At 37.1% G+C, this 18,725-nt stretch overlaps 2 protein-coding genes across 3 annotated transcripts in view; one reads left to right on the top strand and one right to left on the bottom strand.

Annotated features, from left to right (window-relative positions):
- Window positions 1–3,792: 3,792 nt before the first annotated feature.
- On the bottom strand, window positions 3,793–13,790 carry LOC306867787 (TM2 domain-containing protein 1-like; the record flags this gene model as incomplete). 2 transcript variants are annotated; one of them, XM_079413662.1, is made up of 7 exons in its annotated part: window positions 3,793–4,229; window positions 5,745–5,864; window positions 8,428–8,501; window positions 11,208–11,299; window positions 11,400–11,508; window positions 13,168–13,241; window positions 13,657–13,790. In XM_079413662.1, 6 exons carry the CDS (start codon window positions 13,788–13,790, stop codon window positions 5,754–5,756), a joined length of 594 nt encoding a protein of 197 aa, XP_079269788.1. In that variant the 3' UTR covers window positions 3,793–4,229; window positions 5,745–5,753. The 2 variants fall into 2 exon arrangements, with proteins under 2 accessions (XP_079269788.1, XP_079269787.1); XM_079413661.1 differs by having other exon boundaries at window positions 3,870–4,229; window positions 5,832–5,864.
- A 31-nt stretch (window positions 13,791–13,821) lies between these two features.
- Window positions 13,822–18,725, top strand: part of LOC306867785 (inaD-like protein) — a 126,761-nt gene continuing 121,857 nt past the window's right edge. Inside the window, exons 1-4 of the mRNA XM_079413659.1 lie at window positions 13,822–13,859; window positions 14,410–14,542; window positions 15,200–15,254; window positions 15,349–15,527. Coding sequence (XP_079269785.1) covers window positions 15,233–15,254; window positions 15,349–15,527 — 201 coding nt within the window. The 5' untranslated portion in view covers window positions 13,822–13,859; window positions 14,410–14,542; window positions 15,200–15,232. The remainder of the gene's footprint in view (window positions 13,860–14,409; window positions 14,543–15,199; window positions 15,255–15,348; window positions 15,528–18,725) is intronic.

The raw sequence follows: 18,725 nt of genomic DNA, 5'->3' as shown, positions 1-18,725 counted from the left end.
TTAACTGATTGCTTTTGCTCTCATGAGAAATTTAACTTCATGTTTTTCATTTTCTTCTTGGATTCCTGTTGCCACATTTAGAGCAAACAATACATTTAATTTTGAGATAACATTTAAAATAAGAAATGAAGTCAGAATTGTCACATAACATTTATAAAGTCACAATTATGAGGGGGAAAAAAGTCACAGTTGTGAGAAAAAAATGAATTGAGAGTAGCATTATGAAAAATAATTTATAAATGACAAAAAGTAGCAATTACGAGAAATATAGTAGTTGCAATTTTGGGATATAAAGTCACATCTGTGAGAAAAAAAAGTCGCAAATGAAAGGAATAGCTGCAACTTTCAAATTAAATTAAGAAGTGAAGACAATTGTTTAAAAATAATGTCACAGCTAAGACATAGTTGTAATTAAGATATAAGAAATAATTGTGAATTTGTGAAATATAAAGTATTTATTAAAATAGCTGTTATGAAAAATAACTTCAATCTTGAGGGAAATAGTCAGGGAGGAGTTGAAATTATGTAGTAGTAGAAATTGCAACAACAAAAAAAGCAGTCACGAGAAATCAGTCTTTGAAATTTTGGCATATCTAAGAGAATAAACTAGTCACAATTCAGAGAAATTTACGTTATTGTGAGATAAAGCATAAATTACGAGTAAAAGTAGCAATTACCAAAATGGATTATACATGTGACATTTTTTTTTACTCTGAGGCAGAAACAGGACTCCATTTATTTTTAATAGCACAGGCAAATCTTTGATGAGAAATTGTCTGTATAACAGAGCTCCGTTGCAGAAGGAATTTGTTCATCGTTTTCTTTACAGGCTGTCAAGAGTGACAAGGACAGCTTGCTTGGCACAGTGTCAACCAGAAATGCTTGTCAAAATCACGTGTATAAGCATGCTCCATTCATGATTGCATCTGCACTTGGTGATTTCAGGGCAGCGGTTTCTTGGTGATCACATTTCAAGACTGTTGAATTCTTGGAAGGGAGCAGAGATGCTGCACTCACTGTGGGATTTCGCAGCTGTGGACCTGTCCACATCCTATCATGTCAAACACATACAACATTACGGCTAGTGGCTCCAAAAAGTATTTGGACATTTAAAACACACTTACAAATGTCTGAATGTCATTGGATTTTAATCACTGTTGTCATTTTTAACTCAAGTGTGGCTTAAATGTTAAGATACTTTTTGGGGCCATTAAATTACCTCAGAAACATCCATTTAGACTTACACAAATCCTTACAGGCCCCATGATCTCAGCCATTTCCTGTTTGCGCTGTTTAGTGTCATCTTGTCTTGAGAGTCTGTGTATCAAACTCCTCAGGTGGACAGAAGGCAAAGACTCAAAGCTCAGCCCCAGGCCTTTGACATTTCAAGTAAATTTTTTGCTAACATGACCATCTACCAAACAATTTAGCTGCTAAATTGCTCATATAGTGCACTGTATGGAGCGTCAGCCATTTTGTTGTCTGATTTGTAAATTATTTAAATGCTGTAAGCACTTTTTCTTATACTGTTCACTCTTTTATGCACAATCCAATGGGAAAAAGACTGCTGAGCTCAAATAAATAAATATTAAATACAGACAAAGATCTATTATATGAATAATAGAATCATATCATCCCTACAACCAAAAAATATGTAAAAAACTAAACTATTATTGTATTTTTACACTACAAGATACACATAAAGAGCACTTTTTATGTTGCACATTTACACCAGACACCACATTAGGTGCGTTTCCATTACAGATTTGCGCAAAACTTTTGCAATATTTTAATAAAATATTAATATTATCATATTAATTTTAATTGTGTTAATAAAAAACTATTGCAAAATGATGTAGTTTCCATTAACCAATGTTATGCGACTAAAACTTAATTTTTTCTTCTCATGATAAGTCATTTAGTGAAGCAGCGTGGAAAGCCACTTCTGAAACGTGCCGCTGCATAGCTGGTATAAACACAAGCAGAAAGTGTAAATAAGGGTTTATCCAAGCATTAATGGCAAGAAAATACATTTATACTTGAGAGCAGCCACATGTGAGGTGTTTCTTGGAGGTTATAGTGCATTAAAGAATGATCATGTGACTTTTACATACGTCAGGTGACCTGTAAATGCGATGTTTGCAATGTTTCCATTGCGGTTTCGCAATATATTCCTTTTATCGAATTGCCTTATTCCAGCGTAAAAACTTTTTTGTGATACAGTATATGGGAGTTTTTGCGAAATTGACATGTTGGCTTATTTTCAATTTGCAATTTCAATTTGCGCAATTTGAAGGGTAATGAAAACGCAGCTAGTCACACTCATTTTCGTTCTCTTCTTTCCCCATAAAATGCACTACGTGGCATGCACCATATTGGAAATAGTGAACGAGAGAAGGAATAAGTGATTTTGGACCCATTTCCCCACCTGATGCAGCTGCATAAAGAATCAGTGTGGTCTGCAATGCAGGACTATTTCACCCCTCCTTTGGAAGTTTGTTGTTTTTGGACGGGTAAAAGAAAGGGAGCACCCCATGGCTCCTCTGAGCTGTTTCCTCCTCTTAATTTTTCTCCATCTCAAAGGGCCCAAAAGCGGGAGAGGGAAAGATGAAGGTTGCACCTATAAAACACCAGGGCCGGATGAGGAATGGCCTCCTCCGCACTGAGGGAGGGTGCAGTCCCAGAGCTGCTGCTCTCTCTTGTGGGAAGTGCACTATAAATCTCTAGTCTCTTATCCGGCTGCTCTATTGATAAGCCCTGCACTGCTGGGGAACAAGAAAAGAGCTCGAGAGAGGAGGAGAAAAGAGGTACAAGAAAGGGACGGAGGGGGTTAGGAAAACATTTTGCACATGAATCACTTTTTTCTTTTATATTAAAAGATCAAAGTTATCTTGTTCTCCAATTTTAAGGAGACATTTAACAACTCTGACAGCTGTATGACATGATTTACTTAATCTAAATCCATTCAAACTCTTAGCGGTGCATTGTTATTATTGCTTATCCTTACGGTTAAGGGTTTTCAAATCCCTAATCCTAAGTAGCAAACTACAGGGCCTAACTCACATGAATGATGCTTCAAATTGAACCACACGGTTACTTTTCAAAGCGAATGAGCATCTTAAAACTGTGCGAATCCTCGCTGTCCAAACTATTGTTTCATGGAGATTTATAGAGATGCCTAAAGCAGGCTCTGGAGAGCTTGGGCAGAGTCCCAAAGCAGCAGTGGTCACCCGTCATCACAGACGCTGGGGAACGTGCTAAATCTGTTTTTACATATCCAAGCAGAGTCGTACGTGTTGTAGCAAGGACACTGCAGCTCATAAGGAAGCATGCTCATACGCACGTAAACGCACACACACTGGCGTAGTCAGGCCTGCTCCGCAATCACTTCAGCGTGATGAAGAGCCTCTACAGGAGTCTGTATTAATGGCGATGTGACGGACTGAGGCAGGGCAGACAAGCAGACGCACTCAAGTGAAATTGAAGGAGCACTTGACATTGGTTTGACACAGACAGTTTGAAGATCAGAGGGGATTACGATGGACCACTTTTACTAGACACCTGAAATGTGTAACAACCAAATATTATACGATATCTTACAATTAGAGATTATTTTGACCGATACCAGATATTATTATATGATGGCTGATGCTAAAAAAGAAAAATTACCTTCCTAATATCGGCCAATTCAGGTCAACAACAAAAATCAACATCCGCTAATACTGGTCAGCACCAATATGGAAACCAATTAGTTGTGTATTTCTACTAACAATGTAAAGTACAAAACATGTCAGCACAGAAAATGATAAAACTTTATTTACAGTGTTTAAATAACATCAAAACATCACACAATGTCCAAAAATGTGAAGCTAGTGAGGACAGGAATGAAAAGAAAAAAAAAAGATGGATGACATTCCACCAGCATGACTCAAAGGAAGAGACTGATTGATGGAGAGATGGAGAGAGAGTGATAGAGGACATGAGTGGTCCAGTGGAAAAAACAGCTATACAAGGATCCGAGCAGAACTTGGAGCGGTGGGACCAACGCTAGCTCAGCACATACATGAGCCATGTTTGCAACTCCAGACATAGGCTAGTCTTTCCCAGAGCATTGTTTGGCACGTCCATGTGTCTTTGTGTTTGGAAACAGCAAAGGCATATCCAAAGAAAAGATGGGATTTATATAACACGATCCTGTAGATTTGGTGGGTCATCTCATTGGGATCCACCTAAAATGGCAGAATGGAAAGAGTTAGTACTGTTTGGGAGCAGGTCCAGGATAACACAAGCAGAAGATAAATCAGTCTCTTCCCACACTGAAGACGACACAGGGAACATTTCCAATGCTGAAAATGGATCAGTGTAATTTTTCCTATACGAGAAACAACATAATTTGCGTTTCTGGATTCATTCCAGAGCTGATGCAAACATGAGAAACCTATTTATAAGGATGAAACATAGAAAAACATAAGGAGAATTAAGTTGGTTTTAGGACATTTATCAGAGGTTTTCATGCCCTGTGCATTGTCAGAAAAAGTAAAAGGTAAATATATTGTACTTTTCAGGGGTACAATAGCTTGTTGTTGGGGCAGAACCCTCAAAGGGACATCTTTGAACCTTATTTACCCATGAAAGTTTAATGATAGTAATTCACCTATTAGGAGTAAATAAGGTACTTTAATGGTTCTGCCCAAATGACAAGATATTGAACCCTTAGGATACAATTTTTGCACTTTTTATATCCAAGGACTGGGCCATTTGACACACAGGTTGCTTTGTCTAAAGGTGTAGATCATCTATATCTGGGGTACTTTATCTAGATCTACCTTGGTATCTTCTAAATATGGGCTGATTGTCTTGATATAGCACTAGATCTAATGTCTAGATTCTAATGTCTTTCTTTGACAATTCTCTACTGAAAATGCCTTTGCTTTTAGACTAGACTTGCTTCATGAAACTCTCCCAGAAATATTTGGGTGAAAGCAAGAGAGAGAGATAGAAGAAAAGAGGGGGAAATAGACAAGGAGATGTGGTGAACGCCGCTGAGTGAATCAGGCATGGAGACCTCATCTCTTCGGAGGCTTATGCTGGAACAATGGAAACACGAGAGAGCAAGTAATGGTCTCCACATGGGTCCCATTCCACATAACACCCCTGTCACCGCCATTACCACTGCGGCAGCAAATGTTAACCAGAGAGCCTAACTGGCAGGAAACAGAAACTGATACGGGACAGACACAGATATAAGGAATCGTCTAGAATGCGGCCACTATTTTCTTTTGGATACGGGGGATGCCTGCAAGAGTGTGTGTGTGGAGCACCAGGACAAAATTCAACAGATGCAGCCCTGGTGCCAGCCATAATAAGTGCAATCTCACGACCCCGCCGTGTTTTCCCAACATCCTCTTGGCACGTCTGACATTTAATCGCTCTCTCTCCCTAGAGCAGGGAGCCCCTTCTGGGGAACAGAAGAGTGAGGGGCGGTGGACAGGGGCTTAGAGCACAGCTGAAGGTGTCCTTGGTCTGGCAGTTTGCTTTGATACCCCAGGAGGTCACTCGAGATCACCACTGACCTTGACTCGGCACATTATTGAGAAATCTTTTAAGAACTTTCAAAATATGCCACTTACCAATACGCCCCTTGTCTTGCTCACTCGACACTGCTGGTTTTGTGTGACAGGGTTCACAACTATCCCATCCAACCTTGTATTAAGTTTTCACTGCTTTGACAAAGAGATCCTCACCTGGTGTCTTCACGGAGAGAGCTGCGTTCTTCTGTAGGTCTCGTTTGTTATCGAAAGACGGGTAAGGCGTGCCCCGTAGTAGTCCACAATGTAATCTGACCCATCTGATGGACCCACGATCTACACCAGAGCAAACAGAATGAGTCTCAAATGTCAGAGCAGCGTAGGGAGACCTACATAACAATGTAATCTTTCACCAGACAATTACATGATTCCACATTACACAATGATGAATACCAGGTGGGCTGGTAGGGTCTATCGTCCTCCTCAGATGGCTCATGCTCATACAATTGAATTATAAGACAGTAATGCCGAATTGGAGGCAATTTAAGTTTAACCCCAGGCAGTGCTGTAATTGAGGTTGCTTTTGGAGTCCTGGTGAAGAGGAGTGTCCCAAAGGACAGTCCCCAGATCAGAGCTTCAGCAATGAGCCTAGAGCCCAAACTGGGGCCCGTGCCAGTTCTGAGATCAGCTACTATCCAAGCAACATGCTTGGACTGACGCACAGACGGTGTAATGGCTTCCTGCAGGCGTACGTGCCCAACACCTGGCCCTGCCGGCTCTGCTCCGCTCTGCTTTGGGACGGGATGATAATGAGAATACACATCTGGTAGAGGGAGAAGGCGCCCACCAAACACAGGCACTGTGTTCTACCATATCGAGATTAGCGCTCATCTGGCTGCAGCCCAATACAAGCTATTTCCTCTCGCAATGGTATCGGCCGAGAGTTGTCTAGATTGGTGTGGTGGTCAGCTAGAGTTTCATGTTCTCTCATACCATTAACATTCGATCCATCAAACTCGCTCGATGCCTCCACTCTCAAACCTATAGTTTCGCGCCGCCGTTAATCTTGCATCATTACTTTCAAAAGGCCAAAACGTGGTGCGACTTGCGGGAGGGAATATCGATGAATATAAATAACAGTAACATGTCCCAGGTGTTTATTCATTAGTTCTCAAAGATGCATTTCCCGGACGACGTAGCTCTTAGCGAAGGTAGTTTAGTGTATAAAATATGGGGTTTTAGAGAGGAGAGATGTGTGCAAATGGGGTCCTGAGGGAAGGGGATACTCTTTATCAAAAGTGTCACAATTTAAAAACGAAGAGGCCCGACAGTCGACAGCTAATTGAGAATGTTACCGTGTGACAGCTTTGGCTGCCAGAGGCACTTCTTAAAAGCATTGCTCTCCCAGGGCTTTCAATAAGACATTAAGAGAACAATAAACACTGCAGTGGCCCTGTTAATCAAAGCCGCCACGGCCATTTAAAAAAAAATAAAGGCTTGCTTTATTTATCCACTGCAGCTAGAAGGAGCGGCTTCTGACGCATGATTCTTGAGATGAACGACAACTAAGGTATCGTAACACTGTCTTGTCCTGATCTTTTCCAACATGCTTAAACAAGTCGTAAGACATTAGCTCATTGTTACCTCGGCGTTCAGTAGCTCAGACACATCAGAGCAAATCTCAGAAAATGTTTGTTTTCACTAGCAGAGGGAGACGCAAACATTTCCAACATATGACGCAGCAGCCGGCAGATTTCTAAAGTACGTGTAATAATTATTCCTGGAGCCATCCTTCAACACGCATAAGAGCTTTCCATAAATATGTCATCTCAGTGGTGTGTGGAAGTGGCAGCGGTGAGCAAACGTCTCTCATGTATAGCTTCATTCAGACCCGTGAGGCCTAATGAGAGCGGAGTGGGTGAGGTTAGGCCTAACAAGATGACAAATGGAGTGGCTTTTTTCTCTTGTCAGGTGTAGGGGGCCTTTAATAGGGGTTAGGGGAGTCCTGTGGGAGCGTGTGACTCGGGACAGGAGGAAGAGGAGGCGAAAACAAACCATGCTCTCATTAGCTCCTTTCACAGTGCTGGAGGCACCGGAGGAGAGACACAGGTGCCACTGAATACAAACACAAGCATTCAAGTACAAGTCGGTGCTGAGTCTTTGTGTCTGCAGCTCATTTAGGGGATTGTGGGTAGAGTGCCTCCCCTGGTTACTGCCCTAATATGCTAAATGTGATCTAGTAGTCATTTACCACACTCTTTCAACCGAAGTGACTAACAGTATATTTATTAAATATACTGATCAAATGGCACAATGGTGATAGCTCATGAATCGCACCTTTGTAAAGAAATGTCTGAATCATATTTCACTGTAAAATAAATTTTATAAAAATCAATGTTATTAATAACGTAACACTTTAGTTTAGGGACCAATTCTCACTATTATCTAGTTGCTAACTAGCATGAATATTACTAGCATATTGGCTGTTTATTAGTACTTATAAAGCATATATTAATGCCTCATTCTGCATAACCATATTTTAGATATCTTAATCCTACCTCATACCAAAACTTAACTACAACCTTAATAACTATTAATACGCAGCAAATCAGGAGTTTGAGGCAAATGCGTAGGTAATAGTAAGTAAAGAGGGAGAATTGTGTGCAGTTGCGCTACGGGTGTCCCAAGTTCGAATCCCAATACAATGTGAAGTGACACAATTACAGCCAATCTGAAAGAAAACATGTGGGGCATAAAACAAAACAAAAACTAAAATCCGAATAACTAATACATGAGATATCAGTAACCAAAATAGAAGAATAAAATGGATCAACCTTTAAAAAAAAAAAGCATGCATGCAAGGAAATGCATGCATCAATAAATGGGTCAAAAGCCTTACCTGCATGGATATCAACATGAAGTCCACTAAGCTTCCAATTCCACAGAACCCCACAGTGCAGAATTTCAGTAGGCCTAAAAGCAAACAAAAAGTGATCCACATGTTAACCAAGAACATACTGTACTACAAAGCCTCCCATCCTGACCAGTTTGTGTCCAAAAACACTTTCTCTCTGGCTTCTCTGTATGACCACAAAGAAAAACTACTTTGAGGGCAAAGCTATCTGTTGTGGGGGTTTTTCATGCTTGCAGTAGTGCAGGCTGCTGTTAAAAGTTTTCAAACCACTGTGCAACTTTGTAAGGTCAAATTACAACTGTGAGCCAAAATTTTAGAACTGGCTTCTTTTTGTGTGAAAGATCTTAAACTTACTTTAATGCCTTCCAGGTAGGATGGTATGCCACTCAATTAATATTCATGAGCCAAGTTAAGGTTTATAATATCCACGCATAATTGCCACAAAATAAACAATTTTAGTTTCAATTTAAGTAGACCTACTTTGGATGTCAATTTGAAAACACCATCAGGAGCCCATGAGATCTGCAGTCAATTAAAAACCCCCTTCCATCCTGCGATTCAAACATAATTGCTGCTAATCATCTCTAATATTTCTTATAATTGGTCATTGAGGGGTTTAGGCATGTTGATTCCAGGACGGATATCAAAAAAGCCACCTGCAGAATGTCTTCTCAACAAGTCCAGGCCTTCCTTTGAGTCACACCTGGTCTGGACTGACCTCAGAGCTGCTGGGCCATTACGCTCTCAATGAACACGTCTATACAACTGACTCCAGCGTGGTGTGGCCTGCCTTTCACAAAGAAGCCGGGAACAAGGGGGACCTTCAAACGCCCAGGCCCTTTTGTCCTAAAGCAGGTGCTTAATTGATCAGGAAGTCCTTAAAACGTGGAGAGAGGCAGAAAGATGGAGCTTCCCACTGTATCCCGCCTTGGGATTTAGATGTATGGCTTGAACTCATCTGCATGTGATGACAATAATTGCACTATGGGATAGACGAACACCATGAGATCTGATGGTAGAGAACTGTTTTAGTTAATTAGTTGCCGCACACTGATTCGTTTTTGTTAAAACAGCTGGTGCCAAAAAAAAGAGCAAGGTGCTCTAAAAAGGGTCATCGGTGGGTTTCTGGCATGTTCTGAAAGCAGCGCGTAATCTACAGCTCTGTACGGACTGATACCCTTGGCCTCATGTGTGAACAGCATGTACCTTTTCTTAAAAGCTCTACCAAACGGTTTCATGACGTCAGTGTGCGCTGGGATTTCTCTCAGGGGTTTATTTTCAAAATAGGCGTGGATCTGGTGGGGATTGTTAATATCGTTGTCAAAGGGGAAGCTGTAGAGTTCTTTGAACTAACAGAAAGGCAAGAAAAAACCTTTAATAACCAGTCTTTAATCAAAGTACTTTTTTTGGCTTTAAAGCCATGGCTGATGGAGGGACTCCCACAAAACATGAACAGGTCACATGTTTTTTTTGTTTGTTTGTTTTTTTACATTTTATATTGCTGACAACGTATCTCTTTTTTTAGGCATTATTTTTTATTACAATTAAACACATTTTCCCCTGAAAATCCCCCCTAATTTATGGATGTTTTAGATCTTAAATTAAATTTTTTTTATTTTTCTATAATGTACATTACTCCCTAATCTGATTCTCACTAATATAATATGGTAATTATTTATTGCATTGTAGTAATAAATAAATAAAAAAATCAGTGTTGTTATTATTAACTAAAACTATTAAAAAACATTGTTAATTCAAATAAAGCTGACATAAAATAAAATATTAGATGAAAAACAAACTAAACAGAACGTTTAGTATAGAAATGCTGCCTTGGCAAATAACTGACAAGTACTATAATTACTAACTGAAATAAAACTAAAATAAAACTAAAAATTAAATCAATTTAGAATAAAAAAAAAAAACTAATAAAAATGACAAAAGCACAAAAAATACAAAAAATAAGCAAATTAAATTGCAAACTGAAAATATAAAAGCTTATACAAAATAAAAACTAATAGTACAGTATATAAATAATCCTAAAATAATAATTATTTTAATGAATTTTGTCAAATAAGTGCTTCCTTAAAGTCTGTAATGTTATGTGCATCTTTTTTTTTCTTTTGCTATTGTTAAACTGTAAAACAAAATAAATAAATCATAATCGAGATTACATGTCACCCTGCTCTCTAGATTTTGGTACCAGGATTGAGCATTAAGAAAAAAACACTAATCTACAATTATATCGGTTACTGTCATATCATAATCATAATAATGATCAGAATATATCCATAAAAATCGTTGGTATCAGATCAAATTCCCATGTCTGAGTGCTGAAATGTCCATATCTGCCTTTTCAAATCAACAAGCGCAAGAAAAATCAGTCTGTGTGATTCTTTTTCTGAGAACATCTGGTGAAAAGGTGTGTCCTTGGAAAGGAAACAAGAGATGATGTCAACAGTAGAATATCCAGGATTGATTCTGTCTGTTTGAAAGGTCCCCTGTGGTTCAGTGTAGCACAAGCATGAGATGTTTTGAGTTATTGATGGGTAAATGGGTGCCAGAAAAAGGGGATTTCGGGCTACGGCACACAGCCAAAGAGGGAAAAATGCAACGTTGGATCCATGGCCTAGCGGCCTACACATTTAGCCAAGTTCGAATCTGGTTTGCAACATTTGCACATTTAATTTTCCTATCATTAAATTTCATAGTGTCTATAAAGAATGGACCAAAAGACCAACAATAAAAGTCAAGTAGTACTGTCTTACCCAAGGCTGGATATCCCAAGTAAAACCGATCCGCTCCAATCCATCCCAGGAAGAGTGACAGGGCAACAGCTACTTTGTATGAGTAACCACTCCTAATGTAAAACAAAACACATCCATGTATTCAGAGATTATTTACATATCATTCACAAATATGAATAATCTATACTCAAATTCAAAGTAAGTTTGACTTACACATTTCGACACGGGATGCTTTTGTTAAACCCGAACTCTTCACCACTGAATTTGAACTGTGTTCCATTTGACAGCCGACAGCTGATGTTTGGAGCAGGTAGACATTCCACTGCAATGAAACACAGCCTTAGACTCCTGATTTAATAGTCATGTAGTGACATGTAGCTAGAAGCAGGCATATTCTGGCACTATAGACATATATGACCCTAGACCACAAAACCTCTTGAGTCGCTGGGGTATATTTGTAGCAGTAGACAAAACTACATTGCATGGGTCAAAATGATTGATTTTTCTTTTATGCCAAAAATCATTAGGATATTAGGGACAGATCATGTTTCATGAAGATATTTTGTAAATTTCCTACCGTAAATATATTAAAACTTAATTTTTGATTAGTAATATGCATTGCTAAGAACTTCATTTGGACAACTTTAAAGGCGATTTTCTCAATATTTAGATTTTTTTTTGCACCCTCAGATTCCAGATTTTCAAATAGCTGTATCTCGGCCAAATATTGTCCTATCATAACACAATTTCGAAAAATTGACACTTATGACTGGTTTTGTGGTCCACGGTCACATATATTTTTATGAAACATAAATAAAAATGAAATACACAGAAATATAATGAAATTTATAAATAAAGTAATAAATATATATATATATATATATATATATATATATATATATATATATATATATAGAGAGAGAGAGAGAGAGAGAGAGACAGAGAGAGAAAGAGATAAATAAATATATTTATTTCAAAATATTGTATATAACAATTATTATAATAAATGATAAAACATAACTTTATAGCATAAATGTATTACATTATAGTCTAAAATATATGATTATAGTTTATAATTAATTATATTAATATATTATATACATAAAATAGTACATTACATAATATTATATTACATGATTATATATAATGAATATAAAAGTAAAAAAGCATATAACAAATGTATGGCATTTAATATAAATGTATCATATTTAAATGATACTAATATTATTTATAAAATTATACTTACAATACTGATTATTTTATACACACACACACTAAGTATTATAATATAATTATAGTAATTAACTTTTCATTACGCATTATATATTATTTACATTATATAATAAATAGAAATACATAATGCATAAAAATACAAAAAATATATATTATATAATATTGTATTACATTATTATATTATAAGTTATAAAAATGTGAAATTATAATAAATTATACATAATATAAATATATATTTTATATAAAAGCATAACATTATAAAAAAACTATTTATTATAAATTACATATCATTTTATATAGTTGTATTATAATTATAATATTTATTAAAAATATATATATTTAAAAAGTAAAGTCGTGACGTATTGTCAAGTATGGTGACCATACTCGAAATTGGTGCTCTGCATTTAACCCATCCAAGTGCACACACACAGCAGTGAGTAGTGAACAAATGCACGCACGCACACACGCACACACACACACACACACACACACACACACACACAGGCGCCCGGGGAGCAGTTGTGGGTTCGGTGCCTTGCTCAAGGGTACCTCAGTCGTGGTATTGAGGGTGGAGAGAGCGCTGGACATTCACTCCCCCCACCTACAAACCCTGCCGGCCCGAGAATCGAACCCGCAACCTTTGGATTACAAGTCCAATTCTCTAACCATTAGGCCACGACTTCCCATTACCCCACGACTACAATAGCAGCATTTAAAATAGTGAAACATATGTACATAGCCGACCCACCCCAAGCCAACCGGTCCTTGCAATTTTCTGGTTCTTGAGTTGCATCATCTATTTTGGGTTCTTTACACACATACCTGAGCACTGTCAAGGAGAAATCAAGTGCTATTTATACTATAATGCAACATTAACCGACAGATTTCTACTAGTGATGGATGAATGACTGACATGAGCCATCATAAGACAATCAGCTTGACACTTATAGACGTAGAATTGTACATTTATGTAATAAAAACCCATCTGAAATGTTCAAACAGGTCTAATCTAATGTAGGGCATAGTGAGTATAGCTTTCTGCATCACTCCATACAAGATTCAATCACAAATCTAGAACACAACACCTAATATTTGTACTCTAATTATGTAAAATAATGACTTGTAAGTTAAATTAGTACATTTATATTAAAAATAAGCATCAGTAACAGCGGCCATGCTAGCTAGCCGGCTACTATTTAATCGATCCCAATTTATTTAGGCGATTTTGAAAGGATATTGTCCCAGCCGCAGTTTATCACAGCTGTCCACATCGTCCCCCAGGCAGTGGATGACAGTCAGGCAGAAGGTGAAGAGGATCAGCGGCAGTGTTGTTGACCGAAAGCGCAACAAACTCCTCCAGCGCAACGCCATATTGACCTGTCACGTGACTGCCGGAGCTCTTAAAGAAACAGTGCACTAGTTTCGCCGCACACACAGCATGTAAGTCTCTCGTAATTCTCTTATTTATCGCCTTTAACTTTATGCATATACTTAATAAAGACAGATTGTTTGGTTAGAGCAAGTTTTCATTTAAAACCAAGCGCCTGTTCAACTTATTTGCGATGTTTGATGCTGATAATCAACTTTATAACCGGCTAACTGCGCTAGCCTGCGTTTGTATTGGGAAGCAGGAGCACGTTTGTTTATGAGGTTGTATTTTCATTCTTTTCAAAGTTATGGTTTATTGTTGATATTTGAAAACAAAGCACGTTTCGATTGAAAAAAAGATTCTTTAATGCCTTTAGACTGTCAATAAGTTTATAGAGCACTGATTTCAATGGTGACTCGGGTGTTTTACGCGAATGCACCTGTTTGTTTGGGTTTATAGCATTTATATTGTATGACATTATATAAATAATGCGTTATTTAAAGAGTAGAAATATAAACACCTCTTTATTCTAAAGTTACACAATGGTTTCTTTGTTAACTTGTGTTTAAACTTAAATAAAGCTCGCCGAAACTTGAATGATCACGCACTTCCTGGTTCCAGGTGAGGCTCGCGCAGGTGTAAACAGAGGAAACAGGACTCAATCTCAGCCCAAAACAACTCTTGAAATGCTGGATTGTGTTTAATGAGGGATTCCAAGTTTTACCAAGTGTATGGACAGACATAAATATTGTAGGTAAGTAAGGCAGACACTCTCACTTTTGTTTAGTCAACGTGGTCAACGTGGAAATCAATAAAACTTCTTAAAAACACTTGTGTGTGTATGTGTAATATAGATATGAATATGTTTGATTCAGGTCATTAAAGTAATATTATTATGGTAACACTTTATTTTACAGTGTCCTTGTTACATGTACTTACTATTATAATAATAAAACATTTTGCATAATTACATCCAAACCCTAATCTTTACCCTACCCATATAATGAGTACATATGGTTAATTAATATAACTCAGTACTTAAATGTATAATTACACTGTAACAATGACACCTTAAAATAAAGTGTAACCTTTAGTATTGCTGACAATAATTATAATAACAGCAACTATTATAGTTTCATGTTTATTATAATGATAATTCTCTACATAACAATTTCGAAACATTAACTGTTTGGTTCCTGTCATCCATTAAATAATAATAATAATACTATTTCTGCAATTTACAATGGAAATTACACTCAAAAATAATAATTTTAATGTATACAATTTCCATAAAATGATTTTAAAAAGCCCAGTTAAATTAGTACTAGTAACTTGTCTTTATTGACTAATCAATTCTAAAATCAAATTGAAGCTTAAGTGTCCAAATATCCATTTCCTTCTACTTTCACAGGTCAATCTGCACTGAATTTTCAAGATAACGACAATGTATGAGAACGTACCGACAGGTATCACTCATTTTTGTGATTTTCATCTAAGCAAGCATACTATATCTTTAATCCGTCTTTGCACGGTTAAAACTTGGTTTGTGTTTGTTCTCAGTGTCTGCTTCCGAGCGGCAGCAGGTGCTCCAGGCCTTGGAAAGACTTCAGTCCAAGCTCGTGCAGAGGGAAGAGAGGACCCACAGCGACAGGCTCGGCACGCTGAAGGAAGCCCTGCAGAGCCCTCTGTTCGGCCACATCCTCACCCTGCAGCACTCCGTCAAACAGCTTAAAGACCAGGTGAGACTTCCTCTAAATTAGATATATAGACTTTTTAGCGAGAACACATAAACCTTTAAAGACAGACTTACTCTGAGCTTTGAAATGAAATGAATTGATTTATATTATACATGTTTATATTATAATTAATACACTATAACGTTCAAAAGTTTGGGGTTGGTAAGATTTTTAGATGAAAAAGTCTCTTATGCTCACCAAGGCTGTATTTATTTGATTAAAAATACAGTAAAATCTGTAATATTGTGAAATGTTATTACAATTCAAAAGAACTGGTTTCAGTTTGAATATATTTTAAAATATAATTTATTCCTGTCATGCAATGGTGAATTTTTAGCATCATTACTCCAGTCTTCAGTGTCACATGATCCTTCAGAAATCATTCTAATATGCTGATTAGCTGCTCAAGAAACATTTCTTATTACTATCAGTGTTAAAAAAATAATTGTGCTGCTTGATATTTTTATGGCAACCATGATAGTTTTTTTCAGGATCATATGCAATCTTTCATGAGATGAGTAGTTTATTTCATCATACATTTTTTTTTTTCTTTTTTTTTCTTCAAAATGAATTTGTAATGTGATTAATTTCTTGCCTGGTTGGTTTGGTTCATGTCTTACATTTACATTTAGATTTAGTCATTTATCCAAAGCGACTTACAAATTAGGACAATGATATACAAGTGCTATAACAAGTCTCAGTTATCTTAAAGGGGTCATACGATGCTATTTTAAAGATCATTGTTTTTGTGCATTTGGTGTAACAGAATATGTTGACATGCTCTAATGTTCAAGAAACACATTATTTTTCAAATACTGTACATTATTGTAGGTCCTCTATGCCCGTCTAGCTCAAAAGCTTTGTTTTCTACAAAGTCCCTCCTTCTGACAAGCGCAGTCTGCTCTGATTGACCAACTGACACAGTGCATTGTGATTGGCCGAACACCGCAAGCACACGAATGTAACGCCCCTTGCCATAATCGTGCGCTTCAGCTTTCAAAGTAAATATAAAGACAGTTAATAATGTCCTTAGTTTTACCATCAGTTCAAGCCCGAAAGGGGAACAGAGTCATGTGACAGACACAGTGATGATGCTCATATGTATTTGCACACAATCCGCGATTAAGACAGCTGACTTCACTGTGATGTGACCCTGTCTCTCTCTCTCACACACACACACAACGCGTTACTCTACACTGCACATAACTCCGCATTTGAACAGTCAATAGCAAATACTTAAACTAATAACAAAACATACTTACAGTGGCTGATTCAGAAGCGCCAGATTGTCAATGCAAAGTTGGAATTGACCCTTTTTTTGTTTTTTTGTTTGTTTAAGAAATAGCCTTTCTACAGCATTTGCCAGCCTTGTACTCTCCTAGGTTAAAACTGTTGTCCATAAAATGCGTTGCACAAATTCGAATATTTGTGTTGTGCTCTTCTGTTGTAAACAAATCTTAACAATGATTCCTAATTGCATCTACTCTCGCGATGAAACACACAGCGTCTCCCTGACATGGCTGCAACAACTCTACAGCGGTTACTGAAACCACGCCTTCTTTCTTTGTGTGCACATTTGGGCAGCATTACGCAAATATTTCCACATTGTGACGTAGACATGTGAGGCTGTGTTTTAATGAGGCGCTTTAGCCCGGTCTGGATCAGCCTTCTCTTTTAGATAGAATAAATCATTTTGTGGGAGACTTTGAGCTTTGTAACTCTGCAGATCGTATAAATGCAGAAACAGCTACATAAAACACTAAAGAAAAGGAAAACAAGAAATTGCATCATATTACCCCTTTAACGCAGTACATGTAGCAAGGTTTTTTTTTTCTAATTATATAATAAATAAAAAGAAAACAGAGAGCAAGCTAGTGCCTTTTTTGCTTTTGTTAATAAAGATTAGAAAAGCTAGCGGTCATATTGCTAGGGTGTTTTTTTCCACACCACTATCTTTTCTATTTAACTAATGATCTAATGGTAGAATTTTTGTAAATATCATTGATGTTGAAAGTTAAATCCACTATTTATGTTTCAGTGCATTAAAATGGTGAAGAATCTCCAAGGTCAGATAAAGCGCAGTATGTTAATGTGTATTCATAATGCCAGATCAGCATAGAAATCACATCATTAATTTAAATAACTTTAAAAAAAAAAGGAGAAAAAAAGAACTTGTTTGTTTGCATCCCATCCCAGTATGCAGGCCGGTGAGCATGTATTTCTTATCCACACACTCGCGATGCTGAAAGTCCCTCGTCCCTATTTGTATTCAGTCTGAGTTTTTATTGACACAAGAAACCTCTTTACAATAAACAATCCGCACACCAAATTAAGATAATGGCAATAACGGAAGCTCGCCTTCATATTCTAAGTGCTAGGAAGGTCAGACGTGCGCCTATGAATGCGTCAGGTGAAAAACCTATCAAGTATGTCGAGGCGGAGTTTCTATCAAGCCTTAATATCTACTGTCTGAGTTTGAGTAACTGCCTTGTCGGAGATGTATCGATGAAATAGGCTGGAACTTGCTCTGTCAGCCCGGACTAAATAAGCACAAGACTGATAAGTTCCCACAGTAAGAGTCTAAAGGTCATTAATACATTACCTGCTGGGGACTAGCGAATACTGCAGAGGAATGTATTGATTTTTTTTTTCCCCCTTTATTTTTTTCCTTCCTTTCCTCTGCCTGTAGGACATGGCTGTTCCTCTGTGGGCTGTTTTATCTTTTAGATTTACAGCACATGGTTTATCCCAAATAATTTGGACAAGCTGTATGAGTTGATGGTTGATAAACAGTTTATTTGTTTATTTGTATACTTGGTCAGGTTTTTATATACAAATTCGTAAATGGGCACCATTTATATTTGTTTGCATAACTAACTTAAACATTCAAGTATCTCAGCAATACATGGTAATTATTTGTACAAGCTATTTAAATGATAATGCTTGATTCAAAGGCTTTATTTATGTATCTGTCTGTGTATGTATTCATTAATTAATTTTTAACTATCAGGGCCTCTCCACTACATAGTTAAAGAGCTTATTGTGAAAACATTTGTGAATGGGCACAATTTATATTTGTCTATATAGCTAATTTGAAACATTTAAGTATTTAGTCTAACTCATCGAATAATAATAATAATAATAATAATAATAACAACAATAATAAAAATAATAATTATTATTAATGAAACATTTCAAACT

Source organism: Barbus barbus (genome assembly GCF_936440315.1).
Source record: "Barbus barbus genome assembly, chromosome: 49".
In the NCBI taxonomy this organism is placed as follows: Eukaryota; Metazoa; Chordata; class Actinopteri; order Cypriniformes; family Cyprinidae; genus Barbus; species Barbus barbus.
This window is presented reverse-complemented; position numbering and strand designations above follow the sequence as displayed.